The sequence below is a fragment of the Mastomys coucha genome, unplaced genomic scaffold (assembly GCF_008632895.1).
Source record: "Mastomys coucha isolate ucsf_1 unplaced genomic scaffold, UCSF_Mcou_1 pScaffold16, whole genome shotgun sequence".
NCBI classification, from domain to species: Eukaryota; Metazoa; Chordata; class Mammalia; order Rodentia; family Muridae; genus Mastomys; species Mastomys coucha.
In genome coordinates, this window is record NW_022196898.1 from 43,026,302 (window position 1) to 43,044,638 (window position 18,337).

Consider the following 18,337-nt stretch of genomic DNA (forward strand, 5'->3'; position numbering starts at 1 on the left):
TAAAGAAAATCTCAATCATTGGATTTTACCAATGAAGACTTGGGAACCAGATGCTGGGGTGGAAGCCTGCTAGCTCAGAAAGGCAGAGAAGGCACCCCACTGACCTTCCTCCTCAGCCCATGGATATCCCAGCAGCAATGGCCCTCTCTCCCACTGCCTCAGAAACCTTCCTTCAAACTGAATGCCCCTCCCTTCTACTTCCTGTGCAGCTCTCTATTGGTCCTCCTGCCTTCCTCTTACTTTCCATGTTTTTTTCTTTAATAATCCTATATTCATTTCCTGTCAACTGGTTGCATGCTCCACCTTTTGACCTATGGCTGACTTTATTTAATCCTGTTTACAATATTCAGGCAGAATGCTCTTGGATTAAAAATGCATGCTAAGGTTGAGCCACACCACAACTAGGAACAGGTTTATTCCAGTGTTTACAAGCTCTCGGTTCACAGTGTGATCAAACATCCGCATAATTGGCTCTCTCCTTCTGTCTCTATCTTCCTTGTTTCCTTTGTCTGCTTTTTTGTTATTGTTTTTTGTTTTTTGTCTCACTTTGTAGCCTGGACAGGCTTGAACTCACTACATAGACCAAGCTGGTCTCACACTCATAGAGATTCACCTGTCTCTGCCTCCCCAGTGCTGGGATTAAAGATGTGTGCCACCGGGCTGGAGAGATGGCTCAGCGGTTAAGAGCAATGACTGCTCTTCCGAAGGTCCTGAGTTCAAATCCTAGCAACCACATGGTGGCTCACAACCATCCATAACAAGATCTGACGCCCTCTTGTGGGGTGTCTGAAGACAGCTCCAGTGTACTTACATATAATAAACATAAATAAATCTTTAGGTTTAAAAAAAAAAAAGATGTGTGCCACCACATTCCTGCTTTTTTGAGGTTTTGAGACAAGGTCTTACACTGTAGGCCAGGTTGGCCTCACTCCTCCTGCCTCTGCTTCCTCAATACTGGGATTACAGTGGTGAGCCACCATGCCTAGCTTGGTTTCCCCTCTTGCTAATGTGTTCCTTCTTCATTGCTGGTAGTAAAAGCTCACATGTGACCACCCTTCTCTCCTCAGGTGAAGCTGCCCCCTCAGAAGGAAGTGATCACATCAGATGAGCTCCTGACACATCTTGGTGAGTGATATAGTGAAGGGGGGCACCTCATTTGGAGCTCTGATGTGGGATTGAGGGTAAGGAAGGGTTCATATCTTTTCTGTAAAACTGAGGTGTTAAAAAGCAAAGATCAAAGGTTGAGGGTCTCTGAGATAAAGCACCAGTTCTACCTAGAGTCACTACCCCACCCACCACGATTCCTGGTGCTGGGGCTCAAATGTAGGCCTTGACCGTCCTAGGCATGCACTGTGTCCATAGACTTTAGCATTAAATTGATGGGTCTTTCACCTCTATAAGCCTATTTATTCCTCTGAGAAATTAAAATTCTGGATTGGAGTTTGAAGATCTATGGTCCTGTGGTATTAGCCCCCACTCTCCAGAAGAGGAGGAAGCTGAGTTTTGGGGACAATCGGCAGGCTAGGGTAGGCTGATGAGGTTCCTGTCTTACAGGAAACTGCCTTCTGTCCATCAAGCCCCAAGAGAAGTCTGAGGGCCTTCAACTTAACTTTCAGCAGGTGAGGCAAGAGGGCAGCTGATGGATCTGCAGGCTTGCAGGCGGACCCAGGGCCTATTGAGAAGCCCTTGTGGCTGAAGGACAGAGGACATGGGGTCTGCAGGCTTGCAAGGGGACCCAGGACCTACTGAAAACCCTTTCTGGGTGACGGGCAGTAGACGTGGGGTCTGCAGGCTTACAAGGGGACTCTGGACTATTGAGCAGCTTTTATGGTTAATTCCTCATCTTGGTATCTTCTTAGGGAAGAACAACATCTCTCTGTCATGAAAAAAAAAGACGGTTCATTTTTGTATAAGATAAAGAGGATTAAGGCAGCCCAGCATAGTGATGTATAGTGATGTTGGCCTTTAATTACAACACGTGGGAAGCAGAGAGAGGTAGATGTCTGTGAGTTCAAGGCCAGCCTGGTATACAGAGTGAGTTTCAATACAGCCAGGGCTATGTCTCATAAAAGGGGGGTTGAGGTAAGAGGTGGGTGAAACGAGCAGTTTGTAAGAAAGCCAGACACGAAAACATGGGGTGACGGGTATGAGGGAGGGAAGGCTAGACCAGCCATCTCGTCTTTTCTCCCACCAGAATGTGGATGATGCAATGACGGTGCTCCCTAAACTGGCCACAGGTCTGGACGTCAATGTGCGCTTCACGGGCGTCTCCGACTTTGAGTATACGCCGGAATGCAGCATCTTTGACTTGCTAGGGATACCTCTATACCATGGCTGGCTTGTGGATCCACAGGTGAGGCCCGGAGGCCCTGCTGAGTCTTGGCCAAGTGGGCATGAATAAAGGCAAAAAGGTTTTGGGGTGGGGTGGGGCATCTGGGAAGGGAAGGGTTGGAGGAGGGGTAGGATTTGGAGATTGAACTGACCCAGGATTCCTTGGATCCTAATGTTGGGCAGAGTCACATCCCAGGACAAGGAAACCACACACAAATAAGATCAGGTCTTTGGACATCAAAAGTTCAGGAGTCTTTGATTAGAAGAGCCACAGTCCAATGGGTTTGGTTCATTTCCTTCCTTTTAAAAAAAAAAAAAGTTTATTTTTGCTACACCCCATTCTACTCCCCAGAGCCCTGAGGCCGTGAGTGCTGTTGGGAAACTGAGTTACAACCAGCTGGTAGAGAAGGTCATCACCTGTAAACACTCTAGTGACTCCAACCTCGTGACAGAAGGTAATGGTGAAGCCTGTGTCCTGGTGAAGGGAAGGACAGGAGAGTAGGTTTATTACTGTTGTTGTTTTGTGTAATACAGAGAGCAAAAAAAGAGACTTTTTTTTTCTTTTTGATGTAAGGTTTCATGTAGTTCAGGCTGGCCTTGAAATCACTACGTAGCCCAAGCTAATCTCCAAGTCTCGATCTTCCTGAGCCAGCCTCCTGAGAGCCCAGATTACAGATGTGCACTCCTACTCCTGCTCTGTTGGGGGAGGGTTTTCATCTCAGCCCTGAGGACTGGGGTGCAACGGGGGCTCTTAGCTCAGGCTGGCTTTGGAACCGAGGATGATTTGGAACCTCTGATCCTTCTGCCTCCAGTATCCAAGTGCCAGGATTACAGACATGCATGGCCGAGCCTGGCTTCAACTTCTATGTGTGTGTGCGGCTGGGAATCAGACCCGGGGCCTTGTACATGCTAAGCATATAGCCTAACACTGAACTCCTCCAGCATGAGGAAGGAGCTTCACAAAGTGGGACTCGGGAGAGCACTTTTTGGACAAACCTCCTTATCTTGGACTTTGTTTTATTTGCTTTGGAGCTTGGCTGGGAGCTGTGGGGGCTTTAGTTTTTGTTTTGAGACAGGGTCTCTCTGTAGCCCAGGCTAGGCTGGAACTGCTGTTTGGAACAGAGATCAACCTGCTTCTGCCTAGCCAGGCCTGGGACTAAAGGCGTACACACCGTCCCCTGGATTGAATGTAGGGCCTTTGCACACTTGAGCCATACACCCAGCCCTTTTGATTTGTTTTGCTTTTTTCCTATCATGGGTTTGGATTCAAGCCACGTCTCTCCTGGTTTATGCGTTCTGGCAGGCTTGATTGCGGAGCAGTTCCTGGAGACCACTGCAGCACAGCTGACCTACCATGGCCTGTGCGAGCTCACAGCAACTGCTAAGGAGGATGAACTTAGTGTCTTTTTTCGAAACAACCACTTTAGCACGATGACTAAGCACAAGGTGATGGGACTTTGGAGGAGGGGAGCAGGAACCATGTCATTTCCCAGTGCCTCTTTCCCTGGGTTCAGTGTGTCAGACAGGATAAAGTGGGTTAAGCCATGGTAACAAATAACCGTGTGGTTTACCACAGTGTTTGTTGCTAACTCATGATGCATGTCCAGTGCAAACTGGCTACACCCTGTGTCATACCATCTTTACCTTAGGACTCCAGTTGACAAAAAAAGTATATATGCAGGAAAAGAAAGTAACATAGGCCAGTCGGTGGTGACGCACACCTTTAATCCCAGCACGTGGGAGGCAGAGACAGGCGGATTTCTGAGTTCAAAGCCAGCCTGGTCTACAGAGTAAGTTCCAGGACAGCCAGGGCTACACAGAGAAACCCTGTCTGTAACATAGCACATTCCTTCTCAATGCATTTGTCTGAAAATGACACTGACCAGAGCAGATCCTGAGGAATAAACCCACTATAAAAGAGACAGGAAAGTTAATCCTCTCCCAGAAAGGGGCAGTGGGAATTTCCAGAATTAGGAGCAGAAGTTCTTTAGGAATAGAGTAGAAGAGAGATCACTGGTTCTGTGCTTCCCTCCATCCCACCCATCCCCCATCCAGTCTATCATTATATAGCCCTAGCTGGCCTAGAATTCAAATCTGTCTACCTCCAGCTTGCTGGGATTAAAGGTGTGCACTGCCACACCTGGCCTTGAACTTCTGATCTTCCTGCCTGGCATTTCCCAGGGGCTAAGACTATACCGTGCATTACCACGTACAGTTTTTCTGGTTCTCAAAAGGGTTTACATCTATACACATCTCAAAACACAGAGAAGTGAAGGAAAGATGGTAGGAAACTGGATCTGGTGTGATGCTCTAGCCGCAAGGGTTCCTTAACCACAGCGCACCCATCTGTGTTCAGATGTCCCTTCCCGTTCCCCATAGCCACACGTATTTAGGAGATAGGAGATGCTCACAGTGTCAAATTCCAGTCAGTACACAGACAGATTCAGAAGGTCTCAAGAGGTACCTTGGCTGTAAGCTGCTTCTCTGTCCCACCTGTCCCTGTCAGGGGACACCTGTCCCACCAACTTTTACAGCTTGTGGGAAGGGTGGGCAAGGCAGGGCATCCTCAGGGTCAGACCTAGGGACCTTGAGTACTTGTCAGGCACCTGATCCAGTACTGAGCTAACTTCCAGCTCTGGCTGTCTGTCTCTTTTGCAGAGTCACCTGTACCTACTGGTCACTGACCAAGGCTTTCTACAGGAGGAGCAGGTGGTGTGGGAGAGCTTGCATAATGTGGATGGTGACAGCTGCTTTTGTGACTCTGACTTCCACCTAAGTCATTCCCTAGGCAAAAGCCCTGGAGCAGAAGGTGGGAGTGGCTCTCCAGAGAAGCAGCTGCAGGTGGACCAGGTGGGTGGGGACTCTTGGAATGGCGCAGAGTCCCTTTAAGTGGACTTCATGCATTTTATTGGCTGGAGCCTGTCCAGCACCCATGCCTCTTCATGACTTTACCCTGAAGTCATTTCCTTGCTTGGATGATTGATTCCCTGGCACCACAGATAACATACTTAACTATGTGTTTTACTAGAGCGAGTATTGGAAGGAAGCCTGGTTTGGAAGTTTGGCCTGAATCCCTGTCCTTCTGGTCTTAGTCCATTCGTGACTTGTTTTCTCTCCAGGACTACCTTATCGCGTTATCCCTGCAGCAGCAGCAGCAGCCACAAGGCATGCTGGGTCTCAGCGACCTGGAACTGGCCCAACAGCTTCAACAAGAAGAGTATCAACATCAGCAAGCAGCTCAACCTGTGCGAACACAGGCGCCTTCGCCCCAGGTGAGCCTGCCCCGCCCTTCTCAGTCGGCAAAGGGTGCTGACTGGACTGGGCTTTGGAGTGCGTCCCGTTTCTGTACGGGGCACTGACTGGCTTGGTATGGAATGCAGATGGTCTCTGTACAGGTCTCTGGAAAGTTTCCTCTCATAACCTGCGCTACCTTTTTGATCCCCCATGTCTCTGACCTCTACCAAGGTTACTGGATAACTAATTGCTACATCTCACGCAGGGGAGAGGAGCCACGTCTGGACGCCCAGCTGGAGAGCGGCGGCAGAGGTCGAAGGCTGAGTCAGACTGTGTTCTGCTCTGACTCCGCCCCATACAGCCAGCTCCTTCTCTCAGAAGCTGTGACTCCCAGGACCCCCACCCCACAGGATACAGGATAACCTAGATGCACTGCTGGGGATCAGAACACACAGTAGGTGCCAAGGTCAGACCTGGTACCATCTTTGCCCTGTATTGCTATCTTCTCTTCCTCTCATCCAGGACCACGTAGGTGTGGGTTGGGTGAAGATCTCTGGGGCCCAACCCCCTTTCCCGGAATAGTCACCTGGATACACAGACCCAGGCTGCTAATCGAGGCACCTCTCTAGAAAGCATCTCTCCTGTGGTTGCTCCTGGGCTACCCCACAGGCCTGTCTTTGTTTTAGGGTTTGGTCTGGGTTTCTATCTTTATTATTTTTAATGCCTTCCTAGGGGTTTGGAAATAAAACTTCTTTCCTGAGATTTGCGCTCCTACCCTGGAGCAGTGGAGTTAAATATTTGACCCAAGTTGAGGAATGTGAGCAGGGGAGGAGCCAGGGAGGTGAGAGTTTGCCTGTCATGTTATTTCTCACAAAGCCAGCCGGGGGAACCCAGATGTGCCGCTTCCCTCTCCCCACGTGTTTGTAGGTGTTCTGTGGGAAGTAATGCTCTTGACTCTAGTTGGAGGTGTATTTTCAAATCCCTGCTTTGACAAAGTGAATTTGGGGGCTGTTACTGTTATTAATTGCCTGAGATTTCCTAGGGAGGAGACCCAGGGGTGGGGTATGTTGATAACTCTTAAGTGCAGTGCTGGGGTAAAAACAGGATTCCTGTTGAATGGCTGAACAGACTTCAAAGGCACCTCAACTCCATGGCCTCCCTCCTCCACCCAAACTTTAACCAGGAAACATAAAACGACGGTGAATTGCCAAAACGTTTGACTACCAGGGAGATGTTCTGGCCTTTGGAGGGACTGACTGGGGCAGACACTATCAGAGACCTCCTGTTACTCCTCTCTAGAATGGAGCTCGAAGACGCCACTTTGAGAAGAGGGAAATCCAAAGATATCAAAGAAATTTAGAGGTCCAGCCTCAAGAGGAAGTTAGAGTATATGGTGTTCCTTGGGGTTCTTCCATGTGTTCCACCAAATATGGAAATCTCAGATTGTTTTGAATGTCATGTCAGGGTGGGTCAGGAAGGCCTCAGATGTCTTCAGCTCTACACAGGGCCAGCAGTGCAGAACGACAATCTCCTCTGACTGCATCCTGCAGGTAAGGGAATGAGTGTTAGAAAAATGGACTAGAGGAGCTGCAGAGATGGCTCAGTGGGTAAGGACACTGACTGCCCCTCCAGAGGTCCTGGGTTCAATTCCCAGAAACCACATGGTGGCTCACAACCATCTGTAATGGGATCTGATGCTGTCTTCTGGTGTCTAAAAACAGCTACAATGTACTCATGAATAAAACAGATAAATCTAAAAAACAAAGAACAAAAAACAAAACAAAGAAAACAAAGAAAAGTGTATTAGAGCCGGCAGTGGTGGTGTGCGCCTTTAATCCCAGCACTTGGGAGGCAGAGGTAGGTAGATTTCTGAGTTTGAGGCCAGCCTGGCCTACAGAGTGAGTTCCAGGACAGCCATGGCTATACAGAGAAACCCTGTCTCGGAAAAACAAAAAAACAAAAACAAAAACAAAACAAACAAACAAAAACCCTAAAAACAAAAAAACAAAAAGTGGGGCTGGGGAGATGGCTCAGTGGTTAAGAGCGCTGACTGCTCTACTGAAGGTCGTGAGTTCAAATCCCAGCAACCATATGGTGGCTCACAGCCACCCATAATGAGATCTAATGCCCTCTTCTGGGATATCTGAAGATAGCTACAGTGTACTTGCATATAATAAATAAATTTTTAAAAAAAAGTATTAGAAAAACTCAAAAAAAAAAATCATTACTGCCACCTCCTGCTGACACATAGCTCATCATCAAGGAAAGGCCTCTCTCTCTGGTGCCTGGAGTCCCACACTCAATGGAAGGAAGGAAAGGGGGTAGAGAGAAGAGTAAGAAGTAGCTAAGTTTAGTCAGGCAGTGGTGACACATGCCTTTAATCCCAGCACTTGAGAGGCAGAGGCAGGTGGATCTCTGGGTTTGAGGCCAGCCTAGTCTACAGAGCCAAGTTTCCAGGACAGCCAGGGCTATACAGAGAAAACCTGTCTTGAAGGGGAAAAAAAAAAAAAAAAAAAAGCTAAGTTTTACCTGGAGAGAAGAATAGAGAGACTTCCCAAATTTCTTCTTGAACTCAGCCCGAATGCTTAGAAGGTCACTCTCGCTTCGGGAGATAAGGACCCGCATCAGCACTTGGAAATTGGGCTCAGTTTCCTGGTAAACAAACACATTGGGGGGGCTGGCGAGATGGCTCAGCGGGTAAGAGCACTGACTGTTCTTCCGAAGGTCCTGAGTTCAAATCCCAGAAACCACATGGTGGCTCACAACTACCCATAATGAGATCTGACGCCCTCTTATGGTGCATCTGAAGATAACTACAGTGTACTTATATAAGATAATAAGTAAGTCTTTAAAAACAAGAAAGAAAGAAACACATTGGGGAGCATGTGGCAGACACTTAGGGGATAGTCTCACTAAGAACAGAGGAAAGGTAGGAAGCAGAGGAAAGGTAGAAAAAAAAAAAAGCCAAAGATGCTGTCTATCCTCACGGGGTAATTAATTCCATCCTTTGTGACACTGGTGGATCAAAGCCAGGGTCTTAAAAGCTAGCTACACTGGGCGGTGGTGGCACACGCCTTTAGTCCCAGCACTTGGGAGGCAGAAGCAGGCAGATTTCTGAGTTGGAGAGGCCAGCCTGGTCTACAGAGAGAAACCCTGTCTCAACAAAACAAAACCATGCTAGTTACCACTAGCCTTTTTGTTTTTGGAGACACGATCTCACTGCCTGGCCTCAAACTCAAAGAGATCCGAATGCTGGGACTAAATGTGTAAGCCATATACAGCCCAGTGTTTGGTTTTATGTGAATGTGTGTGTCTGTGTGAGGCTATGCCAAGTGTGTATAGATGCCTGTGGAGGGCTTCACACCTCCTGGAGCTGTAGTGAACTGCCGGACATGGGTGCTGGGTATCAACCGCAGGTCCTCTGGAAGAGCATGAAACCGTAACCACTGCGCCATCTCTCCACCCCATGTTTTTGTTTTTGAGACATGTACTCATGGACTATATATGTACTATATACCTGAGTTTTAAGATGGGTCTCATCAAGTGACTGGTTGGCCTTGAACTCAGAGATAGAGATTAACTTCCCTCTACTTCTAGACTGGATTTGAGGTGTGGGCCACCATGCCGAAGAATAGGCCTCCAACTCTTGATCTTCTTGCTTCTACTTCTCAGATGCTGGGATTGTAAGTGCATGTCTCCTGGCTAACAGGATAGGTTCTGATATTTATATCTGAGAATGTGGGTTTTATAATCCCAATACATGTGTTAGCTTCCTTTTATGTGTATGCCTTAACAGGCTTGACAAGTATTGTACCACTAAGCTCCTCCCAGCCTACAGATTTGAGTTTACATCAGGAACTCAGATAAGCACAGGTCTTCAAATGAATCCTGGATTTGACTCATAATGAGCCAGGCTTTCTCAGTTAAGTATAACAATCTGTTGTCAAGATGGCTATCTCAGTGATTGAGCAAGAGCATACACAGGCTGTTCTCTGAATAGTCATCAATGGGGCATGGTGCTGGAGGCTTCTCTGTCGACCACAGTGTGATGGCAGTAACCTTTCCTGTATTACACAGCCCCTTTTAAATTGTACTTATTTTTTATTTTATGTGCATTGGTGTTTTGTCTGCATTTATGTCTATGTGAGGGTGTTAGACCTTGGAGTTACAATTAAGAACTGCTATGTGGGTGCTGAGAATTGAACTCAGGTTTCTGGAAGCATAGTCAGTGCTCTTAAGCTCTGAGCCATCTCTCCAGCCCCCCTTTTTTAATTATTTTCTTGTCTTTACTTTTATTGTTGTCTTTCCGATATAGTGTTTTTCTATGTATTTCTGGCTGTCCTGAAACTTACCCTGTAGACGAGGCTGGCCTCAAACACAGAGATCTGCTGCCTGCCACTGCCTCCCAAATGCTGGGATTAAAGATGTGCACCACCAATGCCTGGTTATTATATTCCTTTAAATACACATGTGCACTCGGGTGCATGCACACACACACACACACACACAAACACACACACACACACAATTATGCACTGTCCTTGTCTGATTAGACAAAAAGAAGAAAAACAAAGAGATGGTAATGCCTTCATTATCCTGGGCCTCCATTCTCCACACTGGCTGGATCTATTTATTTCTTGGGTTTTCCAAAACAAGGTTTCTCCGTGTAGTCTTGGCTTTCCTGAACCTCACTCTGTAGTCTGCCTCCTGAGTGCTGGGATTACAGGAATTCACCCCCATGCTACCTAGTATTCTGTCTAAAGCAGCAGTTCTCAACCTGTGGGTTGCAACCCCTTTCGCAGGGGCTGCATGCATATCAGATATTTACATTACAATCTGTAACAGCAGCAAAATTACAGTTATGAAGTAGCAATGAAAATAATTTTGTGGTTGGGGACACCATAACATGAGGGACTGTGTATAAAGGGTCACAGGTCAGGAAGGTTGGGAACCCACCATGCAGAGTGTCACCATCACCTCTGACAGCAGCCATACTGCACAAAGGCAGACCTGGGCTTCAGTGTCTTGTGGGTCAACTAAGTTCTAACCAAAGCACACTCCTCTACCTATTTACAAGACAATCTGTAAACATGGGGGGTGGGTAGCTTTTAGGTTCTATGGAACACAAATATTTTAAGAATGTGTTTTCATCTTAATTCCAGGTGTGGGATATGGGGCAAGCTGCTTCGAGTTTGTCCACAGCAGCTGACTGGTTTGCCTCGTGCTTTGGCGAGGGCATTTTGCCAACTGCAGAGAGTTTCTGTGGTTGTGTGATGTTCGGAATTTTGGAGACTTTTCAGAGGGTACATAAATGCTGGGGTCCCCACGAGGTGGGTGGGCTGTTGGTTGGTTGCTGTTGGTGTGGGTTTGTTAAGCAGTTGTGTTCAAAGAAGAAACAAGAAATTAGATATCCTGGTGGAGAAGATCAAGCGTGCCCCAAGAAACTCGATCTCCCTAATCAGCAGGAGGTAGTCTAACAGAATGTCACCCCCTTTCCAACCCCTGACTTTATCCAGGCATCTCTTTTCTCTTATCCCCTGTTAGGGGGTTGAAAGGGTGGAAGAGAGTTGGAGAAAGATGAAAAAGAGGAACCCACAAAGTAGAAAAGGCAACCCACCAGGAGGGCAGGAGCAGAGCGCCTCTTACCTGAAGGGCTTGGTGGAGTTTGTTAGCAAAGTACAGTGCTGTGTTTCTCATCATGGAAGCTAGAGGCAAAGGTGGTAGGACAGAGAGCCATGTGAGGGCCACAGCTTTCCATCACAGGAAAACTCCATCCATCCTGAGTAAGGTGCCTACCTAGGCTGATCAGGGCCAGCTGGGCATCTCCATGGAAACACTTCCGGATAGTGTCCTCCAGTTCCTGGCCAGTGCATCTCCGGTACTGATCAAACACTTTTGGTATGTGCGGGGAGTGGTTAGAGAGGTAAATTGGTATGTGGGGCTGTTACTTACCACAGAGAATGGTGACCCGCCACACTCATCAGTAGATTGAGCAAACTGGGTGGGGAAATGGAAGCTTGGGTACCTCGGGTGAGGTGTTCAGGGCTGCGTTGTGTGAAGAGCAGGACCCATTGACCTGCTGTACTGGATTCTCCAGTCTGCTGAAGTGCCTGGGGAAGAGGAAGGGGTCAGTGAGTAAGGATCATTGTAACCTGGAAGCCACAGTTATGATGTCCCCAAAAGTCTGTGGTAGTGAAGGAAATGAGGCTGAGGGTGAAAAAGGATAGTTTAATCCCAGCATTGGGTGGCAGAGGCAGACGAATCTCTGAGTTGGAGGCCAGGCTGGTCTAACAGAGTGAGTTCCAGGACTGCCAGAGAAACAGGCAGAATTAAGAGAGGGGCTCTAGGGGCTGGAGAGATGGCTCAGTGGTTAAGAGTAATCTTCTGAAGACAGCCATAGTGTACACATTAAATACATTAAATACATCTTTTAAAAGAAAAAGAAAAAGGGGCTCTGAAGATCCAAAGAGGCTTGCTTGATCAGTGCCACAAGAGAAGAATCTGCCAGCAGATGAGATTGTATTCTGTGAGTTCTGGAGGCCAAGGCAAGGAAGGCAGGAAGAGGTTTGCAACACAGATGGGCACATGGGGTCTGGGCCCTAAGACATGATCAAGGAGGCAGTCTACAAAGTGTACAGGACATACAAACTGTGAAGTCCTGCTCACCTGGACATCTTGTTCTTCCAAGTGGTAATCAATGATTCCAGAGTAGCTCTCACGGCCCCCCTAAGAGGAGACACTGTTCTCAGGAGAACTCTTGGAAGGCCAGAGTTTCGCACAGGCAGACCCTGGCCTCTCCGAAGCTCTCCCTGTCTGTCACAGGACAGCAGAGTTCTCTACTCTGGCCCACGAGCGGGCCAAGCCTCACCTTGCTCAGGGCCAGAAGCAGGTCCTGCAGGATGCCATTGGTCTCAGTCCTGATATCTTCCTCAGCCTCCACCTGGAAATCTTGGGGAGGGGCAGAGTTTTGTGACTCCTGATTGTCTGAGGGTAGATAGCTTTAGGGCTTGCTGAGCTGGACCCTAATGGTGGTGGTCCTTTGTTTTTTTTTTTTTTAAAGATTTATTTATTATTATAAATGAGTACACAGAAGAGGGTATCAGATTTCATTACGAGTGGTTGTCAGTGTTCTTACCCGTTGAGCCATCTCACCAGCCCCCCCCCCCTTTTTTTTTTTTTTGTTTTTTTCGAGACAGGCTTTCTCTGTGTAGCCCTGGCTGTCCTGGTACTCACTCTGTAGACCAGGCTGGCCTAGAACTCAGAAATCCACCTACCTCTGCCTCCCAAGTGCTGGGATTCAAGGTGTGCGCCACCACCGCCTGGCTTTTTTTTTTTTTTTTTTTTTAAGATTTATGCTTTTATAAGTGCATGGATAGAAGAAGGTATCAATCAGCCAGGCAGCAGTAATCAAAGTTAGGGAACCCCAGAATATGAAGCAAGCTGGTTAGGCCCTATCCTCTAATAAGTGTCTAAGAAGTGATGTGTAGGGTGGGAGCAGAGAGTGATCAGGAATGGAGAGAACAGAAAAATGAAGACTGTAGTATTTATATATGTATGTAAGTATGTATGTATGTATGTATGTAGCATGTGAACCTTGGGTTCAATCCAGAAAGAAAAAAGGGGAAGAAGGAAGAGAGAAACAAAAAAATGTCAGCTATGCTTGCAAGCCCAGCACTGTGGGGACTGAGGATCATGAATTCAAATGATCTCATCTACATGAAGCTATGTTGGGGGGGTTGCAGGGGGGGGCAGAACCAAGAGGGGATGAGGGAGGAAGAGAGGGTTAAGAACACAGCAGCATCAGACAGTAGAAGAAAACAAGAAAAAGGTGGTGTGGTGAGGAGAGAAGGGTGGGAAAGGCTGCTCACAAATTAGTAGGTGAGGCTGTGGCAGGCAGGGCCAGCAAGTCTTAAAAAAAGGTCTCCACCTGGCCCACAGGCTGCAACCTTGGGATATGGTTTGATGGTAGGGACAGCAAAGGGACCTTTGAGACTGTTATGGTGCCTAATGTCATTACTGTGAAATTTGCCCAAGGGCTCCAGACTGAGTTAATCATTGTTTCTCCTCCTTTAATGATCACATGTAGCTCTTTCCCCTGGGGAGACTGAGGCACTGGCAGTGGAGGGGGCGAGGAGTGCTGGGAGCAGAGACCTTAAAGGAATAGATATTGGTCAGTCAGTGTCCCAGACCTCCAGGGACTATAGGAGAGTAGTGGGTTGTCCCAATGCCCTTCAGCTCTCGGACCCCTCACATAAGCTTACCATGCTTGTACACTGCCAGGAGCTCCTGCAGCCGGGGTGCTGCTCGGGTGGCCAAGATTTCCAGGGCTACATCCTCAGCGGAACCAGAGGTCTGTAAGAAATCATGAGGCCACGTGACACTGGGCCACGTTCTTAGCTCAGCAAGATGGCGAGCAGTGATGGAGAGCAGGCACTAGCCACTTCTCTAAGAGTCACCACAGGGTCAAGGGGGCCTCTAGGCCCACTCTCTGGAGAGGTCAAGGCCAGTCAACTAACTGTGCTTCTTCCGCTCTCCATTGGAGTTCTTGTTCCCCAGACACCTCTGCAGCTGTCCTCTCCTGGTACCTTCAAGGCTGTCCTCAATTCCAGGGCATCAAATTGGGCTGCCGGCTGTAGGAGAGCCACCACGACTTTCTCCAGGTTGCCTGAGAGTGCTGCCCGCAAGGACTTCAATAGATCCTGCATAAACGAACCCCAGACAGACAGAGATATAGGTCAAGGAAGGCTCCAGAATCATGGGAAGCTTTGGCTGATTTGTTTTTCATCCCAGGCTTGGCTACCAAGTCTCTGATTAGCCAGGAGACAGGAGCAGGCTGTGGCTGGATCTCAAGTCCTCCAAGGGATTCAAACCTGTTTGGTGCGCTCTTGGAAGGCTCGAGAAATGAGCTGTCTTTGCTCTCTGCTCCGATTGGTCAGTACATCCACAATGGTACCGCAGTCCACACCTAAACCAAGACAAAACCAGGTTGCAGCCACAGAGTTCACAGCTGTGAATTCCCAGCTCCTTGGGGAAGAGAACTAGGTCTAAGGAAGGGGAGGGAGGACTGGGGCTATTTCAACCCAGCTTCCATCTGTTCTCAAAGGAGATGCTAAGAAAATGTCAAAACCGCCATTTAAAGGGCTGGTGAGATGGCCAGGGATTAAGAACAAGTAGTGCTTTCTCAGAGGAGGCAGCGCTCTCATCAAGTGGCTCCTAACCACCTGGAACTCCAGCTCCTTGGGACCCAGCATCCTCTGGCCTCCGTGGCTACTACCCTCACAAGTGTACGCATAACATGCACACATGCACACACTCAAGTAAATAATAAATCTTTTAAAAATGTTGTGGAAAGCTGGGTGTGATGACAGGCACTTGTAACCCCAGCACCTGGGAGATGGAAGGAGGAGGATGTGGAGTTCAGTCATTAGGTACACAGTGAGCTTGATGCTGGCTAGCCTGGGTTCCATGAGGGAAGGAAAGGAAAGGAAGAAAGCAAGCAAATCAAGAAGGCAGACTGGTGGTGGCACTGAGGAAGCAGAGGCAGGCAGATCTCTGAGTTTGAGACCAGCCTGGTGTACAGAGTGAGTTCCAGGACAGCCAGAACTACACAGAGAGACCTGTGTTGAAAAACAAAACACAGCCGGGCGGTGGTGGCGCACGTCTGTAGTCCCAGCACTTGGAAGGCAGAAGCAGGTAGATTTCTGAGTTCGAGGCCAGCCTGGTCTACAGATTGAGTTCCAGGACAGCCAGGGCTACACAGAGAAGCCCTGTCTCGAAAAAGCAAAAGATAAAAAAATAGATAAAAAATAAATAAACTACACACAAGGAAAGAAAGAAAGAAAGAAGAAAGGGAGAGAATGAATGAATAAATAGATCTTACTCAATGTAAAATGGCTTTTTGGTGGGATCCACTCCTTTGGCTTAGAGTCCAGTATCTCCTATTATAAGCTGTGTGACCTTGGGCAAGCCTCTTAATCTCTCTGATCCCCAGTTTCCTCATGAGCAGAATGGGATAATAAGCCCGAGCTCCCACGGTGTTGTGAGGGAGGCTATGACAGCACAGAACTACGTGCTAGAATCAGGCTCCGCGGGCACTCCCAGAACATGGCTAGTTCCTCCTTCCTGGCTTCTTAAAAAGACTTTTATTATTTTTATTTTTTTTATTTTTAGTTTTTCCGAGACAGGGTTTATCTGTGTAGCCCTGGCTGTCCTGGAACTCACTCTGTAGACCAGGCTGGCCTCGAACTCAGAAATCCACCTGCCTCTGCTTCCCAAGTGCTAGGACTACAGGCGTGCGCCACTACCACCCGGCAAGACTTTTATTTTTAATTAATTAATTTGTTTGTTTGTTTATTATGTATGTGGTAGGAGTGCATGTACTTGTCTCAGCATGTGTGAAGGTCAGAGTACAACCCCTGAGAGTTAGTTGTCTCCTCCTCCCATGAGGTTCCCAGGATTGAACCCAAATCTTGGCAGCAGGAGCCTTAACCCCTGAGCCACTTGGCCGTCCCTCTTCCTTTCTGACCTATAGATGGTTTATGAGAAAGTAAACCTGGGGCTGGAGAGATGCTCAGAGGTTCAGAGCACTGGCTGCTCTTACAGGGGACTCAAGTTCAATTCCCAGCATCCTCCCCATGCTAACTCACAACCATCTGAAACTCCAGTTCCAGGGGTTCTGACAGGCTTTTCTGGCCTCTGAAGGTACCAGGCATGCTTGTGGTACACAGACATACATGTAGGAAAAACACTCATATGCATAAAATAAAATAATTATAATAAAGATTTTAAGAGAGAGCGAGAAAGAAAGAAAGAGAGAGAGAAGGCAAACCGGCAGTTGTGCATGCCGGCTCTTGCCTATAATCCCAGCTCTTGGGAAACTGCTGCAGGAGGCTTACTGCACATTTGAAGCCAGCTTGAGATGAAGAGTGAGGCCCTGTCAGGTGTGGTAGTGCATGCCCTTAATCCTATGCTAGAGAAGCAGATGCAAGTGGATCTGAGTTGTAGGCCAGCCTGGTCTCCATATTAAGTTCCAGCCTACATAGGTTACAAATAAGACTCTATCTCTAAATAAGTAAGTAAGTAAATAAATAAAAATCAGATCAACAATGGAAGGTAGACCCTAAACACCAAGGACATGTGCTTACCTTGGCCTGTAATAGCCTTCAGCAGTCTTTGTACATCCTTGTCCACACTGAAGCTCAAGAATGTTCGGAGGGTGCCCAGGGTCCCCCAGGCCGAAGTCTGTAAGAGCAGGGGAACAAGGCGTTATGAGGAGTGAGCCTGCCCACCTCCACCTTCCACTTTGTTCACTTGTTGGGTTTGTGCTTGGGAGGTCAGAGGACAACCTGAGGGGCTGGGTTATCTCCTTCCATTTGGGTCCTAGGGATCCAGCTTGGCTCATCAAGGCTTTCACCCAGCCAAGCTATCTCTCCACAGCCATCTCTAACATCTCCTGGCCCCTGAGTTGACACATTGAAATTTATTGTTGGGGCTGGAGAGGTGGCTAAGTGGGAGAGCACTAACCTGGCAAGTGAGGCCCCGAGAATTAAGTCACCAACCACACTGAGTCCATAAATAAATTTCTGAACTCTCAACAGCCCATACCTTGTCGGCAAGGCCCAGGGAGCTGAGGATCTCTTGAGTCAGAGATGTTCCCAGTGGTGCACAGCTCACGGACATGGCTTAGGCAGCTGGCTTCCCTATGGAAGGAAACAGGAGTTAGCTGAGGGGAATGTCCCACTTGGGTGTGTTGATGACCTCTTATCTGGGGCCTGGACTTTCTCAACTCATTCCTTTCCTATGTTGCAGAAAATAAACAAATAAACAATAAGTTACAGAACTAGTGCACAGGCTCAAGAGGAGAAGATGAGGGCAGTAGGAAGACCCTAGCTTCTGGCTTTCAGCTTCCTATAGTAAGCCAGGACGGGCTAGGGAGGCTGTAGGAACCAGCACCCACCAACCAATTCCCTCCACCCAAGATCCCCTGAACCCTTAGTCTGAGTATGCCCTCTGAGGCTCACACCCCTCCGTTCCCTGGCCTGGCTCCTCAGGCAGCTGAGGTGAGGTGACACTGATGGGCACAAGGGCAAGACCTCACCTTATCACACTCTCTCCCCCACAGGTAAGATCCAACCTGCAAAGCACCTTCCTACCTGTCTGCCTCCCCTGCTCCCCCTGCCCCCCTCCGCGAAATCTCAGGTGGGGTCTTTAGGTCAGCAGGTGTAATCCGGGCTGCCCTTGTGAAACATGAGTGCTTGGACTGGGGCTAGACATTGTCATGCTGGAAAAGGAACAGATCCACTCCTCCCACAATCAGTTAAGTTCTCCCATCCCCAGACAAGGGCTCAGTTCCAGAACTTACGCCAAAGGTGCTAGAGGTGAGACGGGTGTTATGGTTTGGCGGCTTGAAGTGTGCAGGCACCAGCTCCGGAGTAGCCTGGCAGAGGAGAGGGGTGGACAGCCTAGGCTGAGCAGCCAGTCAGATGACCTCTCTCTTGCAGACCAGCCCAGCTGTTGTCTCTAACTCTGGCCCCTCCCAGACGTGGGAGAGGACCAGGCTGTACAGGGTCTACAAGCAAACAAACACCTCCTTGCCTAGCATCTCTCCTCCCAGGAACTGGCCCTGAACCCACGCAAGTGAACTATCAACCTCTCAGCCCAGCCCAGGACACAGGAGGCTTTGTGCGCTGCCTTCCCTGTGGGGCCAGGCTGGGACCACAGACACCTGTCTCTTGAGTCTTACTTCTGACCTGGCTCTACCACTGGCTCCAGT

The 18,337-nt window shown here is 48.4% G+C and overlaps 2 protein-coding genes across 2 annotated transcripts in view; one reads left to right on the forward strand and one right to left on the reverse strand.

The window, feature by feature from the left end:
* Mindy1 (MINDY lysine 48 deubiquitinase 1) overlaps nt 1-6,327 on the forward strand; it is a 13,961-nt gene extending 7,634 nt beyond the window's left edge. Inside the window, exons 3-10 of the mRNA XM_031374797.1 lie at nt 1,068-1,125; nt 1,555-1,619; nt 2,195-2,353; nt 2,684-2,786; nt 3,635-3,777; nt 4,990-5,181; nt 5,451-5,603; nt 5,831-6,327. Of these exons, the coding sequence (XP_031230657.1) occupies nt 1,068-1,125; nt 1,555-1,619; nt 2,195-2,353; nt 2,684-2,786; nt 3,635-3,777; nt 4,990-5,181; nt 5,451-5,603; nt 5,831-5,911 (954 nt within the window). The 3' untranslated portion in view covers nt 5,912-6,327. The remainder of the gene's footprint in view (nt 1-1,067; nt 1,126-1,554; nt 1,620-2,194; nt 2,354-2,683; nt 2,787-3,634; nt 3,778-4,989; nt 5,182-5,450; nt 5,604-5,830) is intronic.
* A 193-nt stretch (nt 6,328-6,520) lies between these two features.
* Anxa9 (annexin A9) lies at nt 6,521-18,083 on the reverse strand. The gene is made up of 13 exons (XM_031374799.1): nt 17,927-18,083; nt 17,170-17,264; nt 16,710-16,806; nt 14,436-14,530; nt 14,151-14,264; nt 13,827-13,917; nt 12,434-12,513; nt 12,232-12,291; nt 11,591-11,675; nt 11,362-11,457; nt 11,212-11,270; nt 8,095-8,217; nt 6,521-7,109 (listed from the first exon to the last, which is right to left on the reverse strand). The coding sequence occupies exons 2-13, from the start codon at nt 17,242-17,244 to the stop codon at nt 7,047-7,049; spliced, it is 1,038 nt and encodes a 345-aa protein (XP_031230659.1). The 5' UTR covers nt 17,245-17,264; nt 17,927-18,083; the 3' UTR covers nt 6,521-7,046.
* Between the last annotated feature and the right edge of the window lie 254 nt (nt 18,084-18,337).

What these genes read in the sequence shown, in the direction of transcription:
- Anxa9 (XM_031374799.1), bottom strand. Translation starts at nt 17,244, where the DNA reads ATGTCCGTGAGCTGTGCACCACTGGGAACATCTCTGACTCAAGAGATC. An exon ending in GCTGGCCCTGATCAGCCTAG is followed by an intron (nt 11,271 to 11,361) that starts GTAGGCACCTTA and finishes CTTTGCCTCTAG; the next exon opens with CTTCCATGATGAGAAACACA. An exon ending in CTCTCTATTCTTCTCTCCAG is followed by an intron (nt 7,110 to 8,094) that starts GTAAAACTTAGC and finishes CCTTACCTGCAG; the next exon opens with GATGCAGTCAGAGGAGATTG.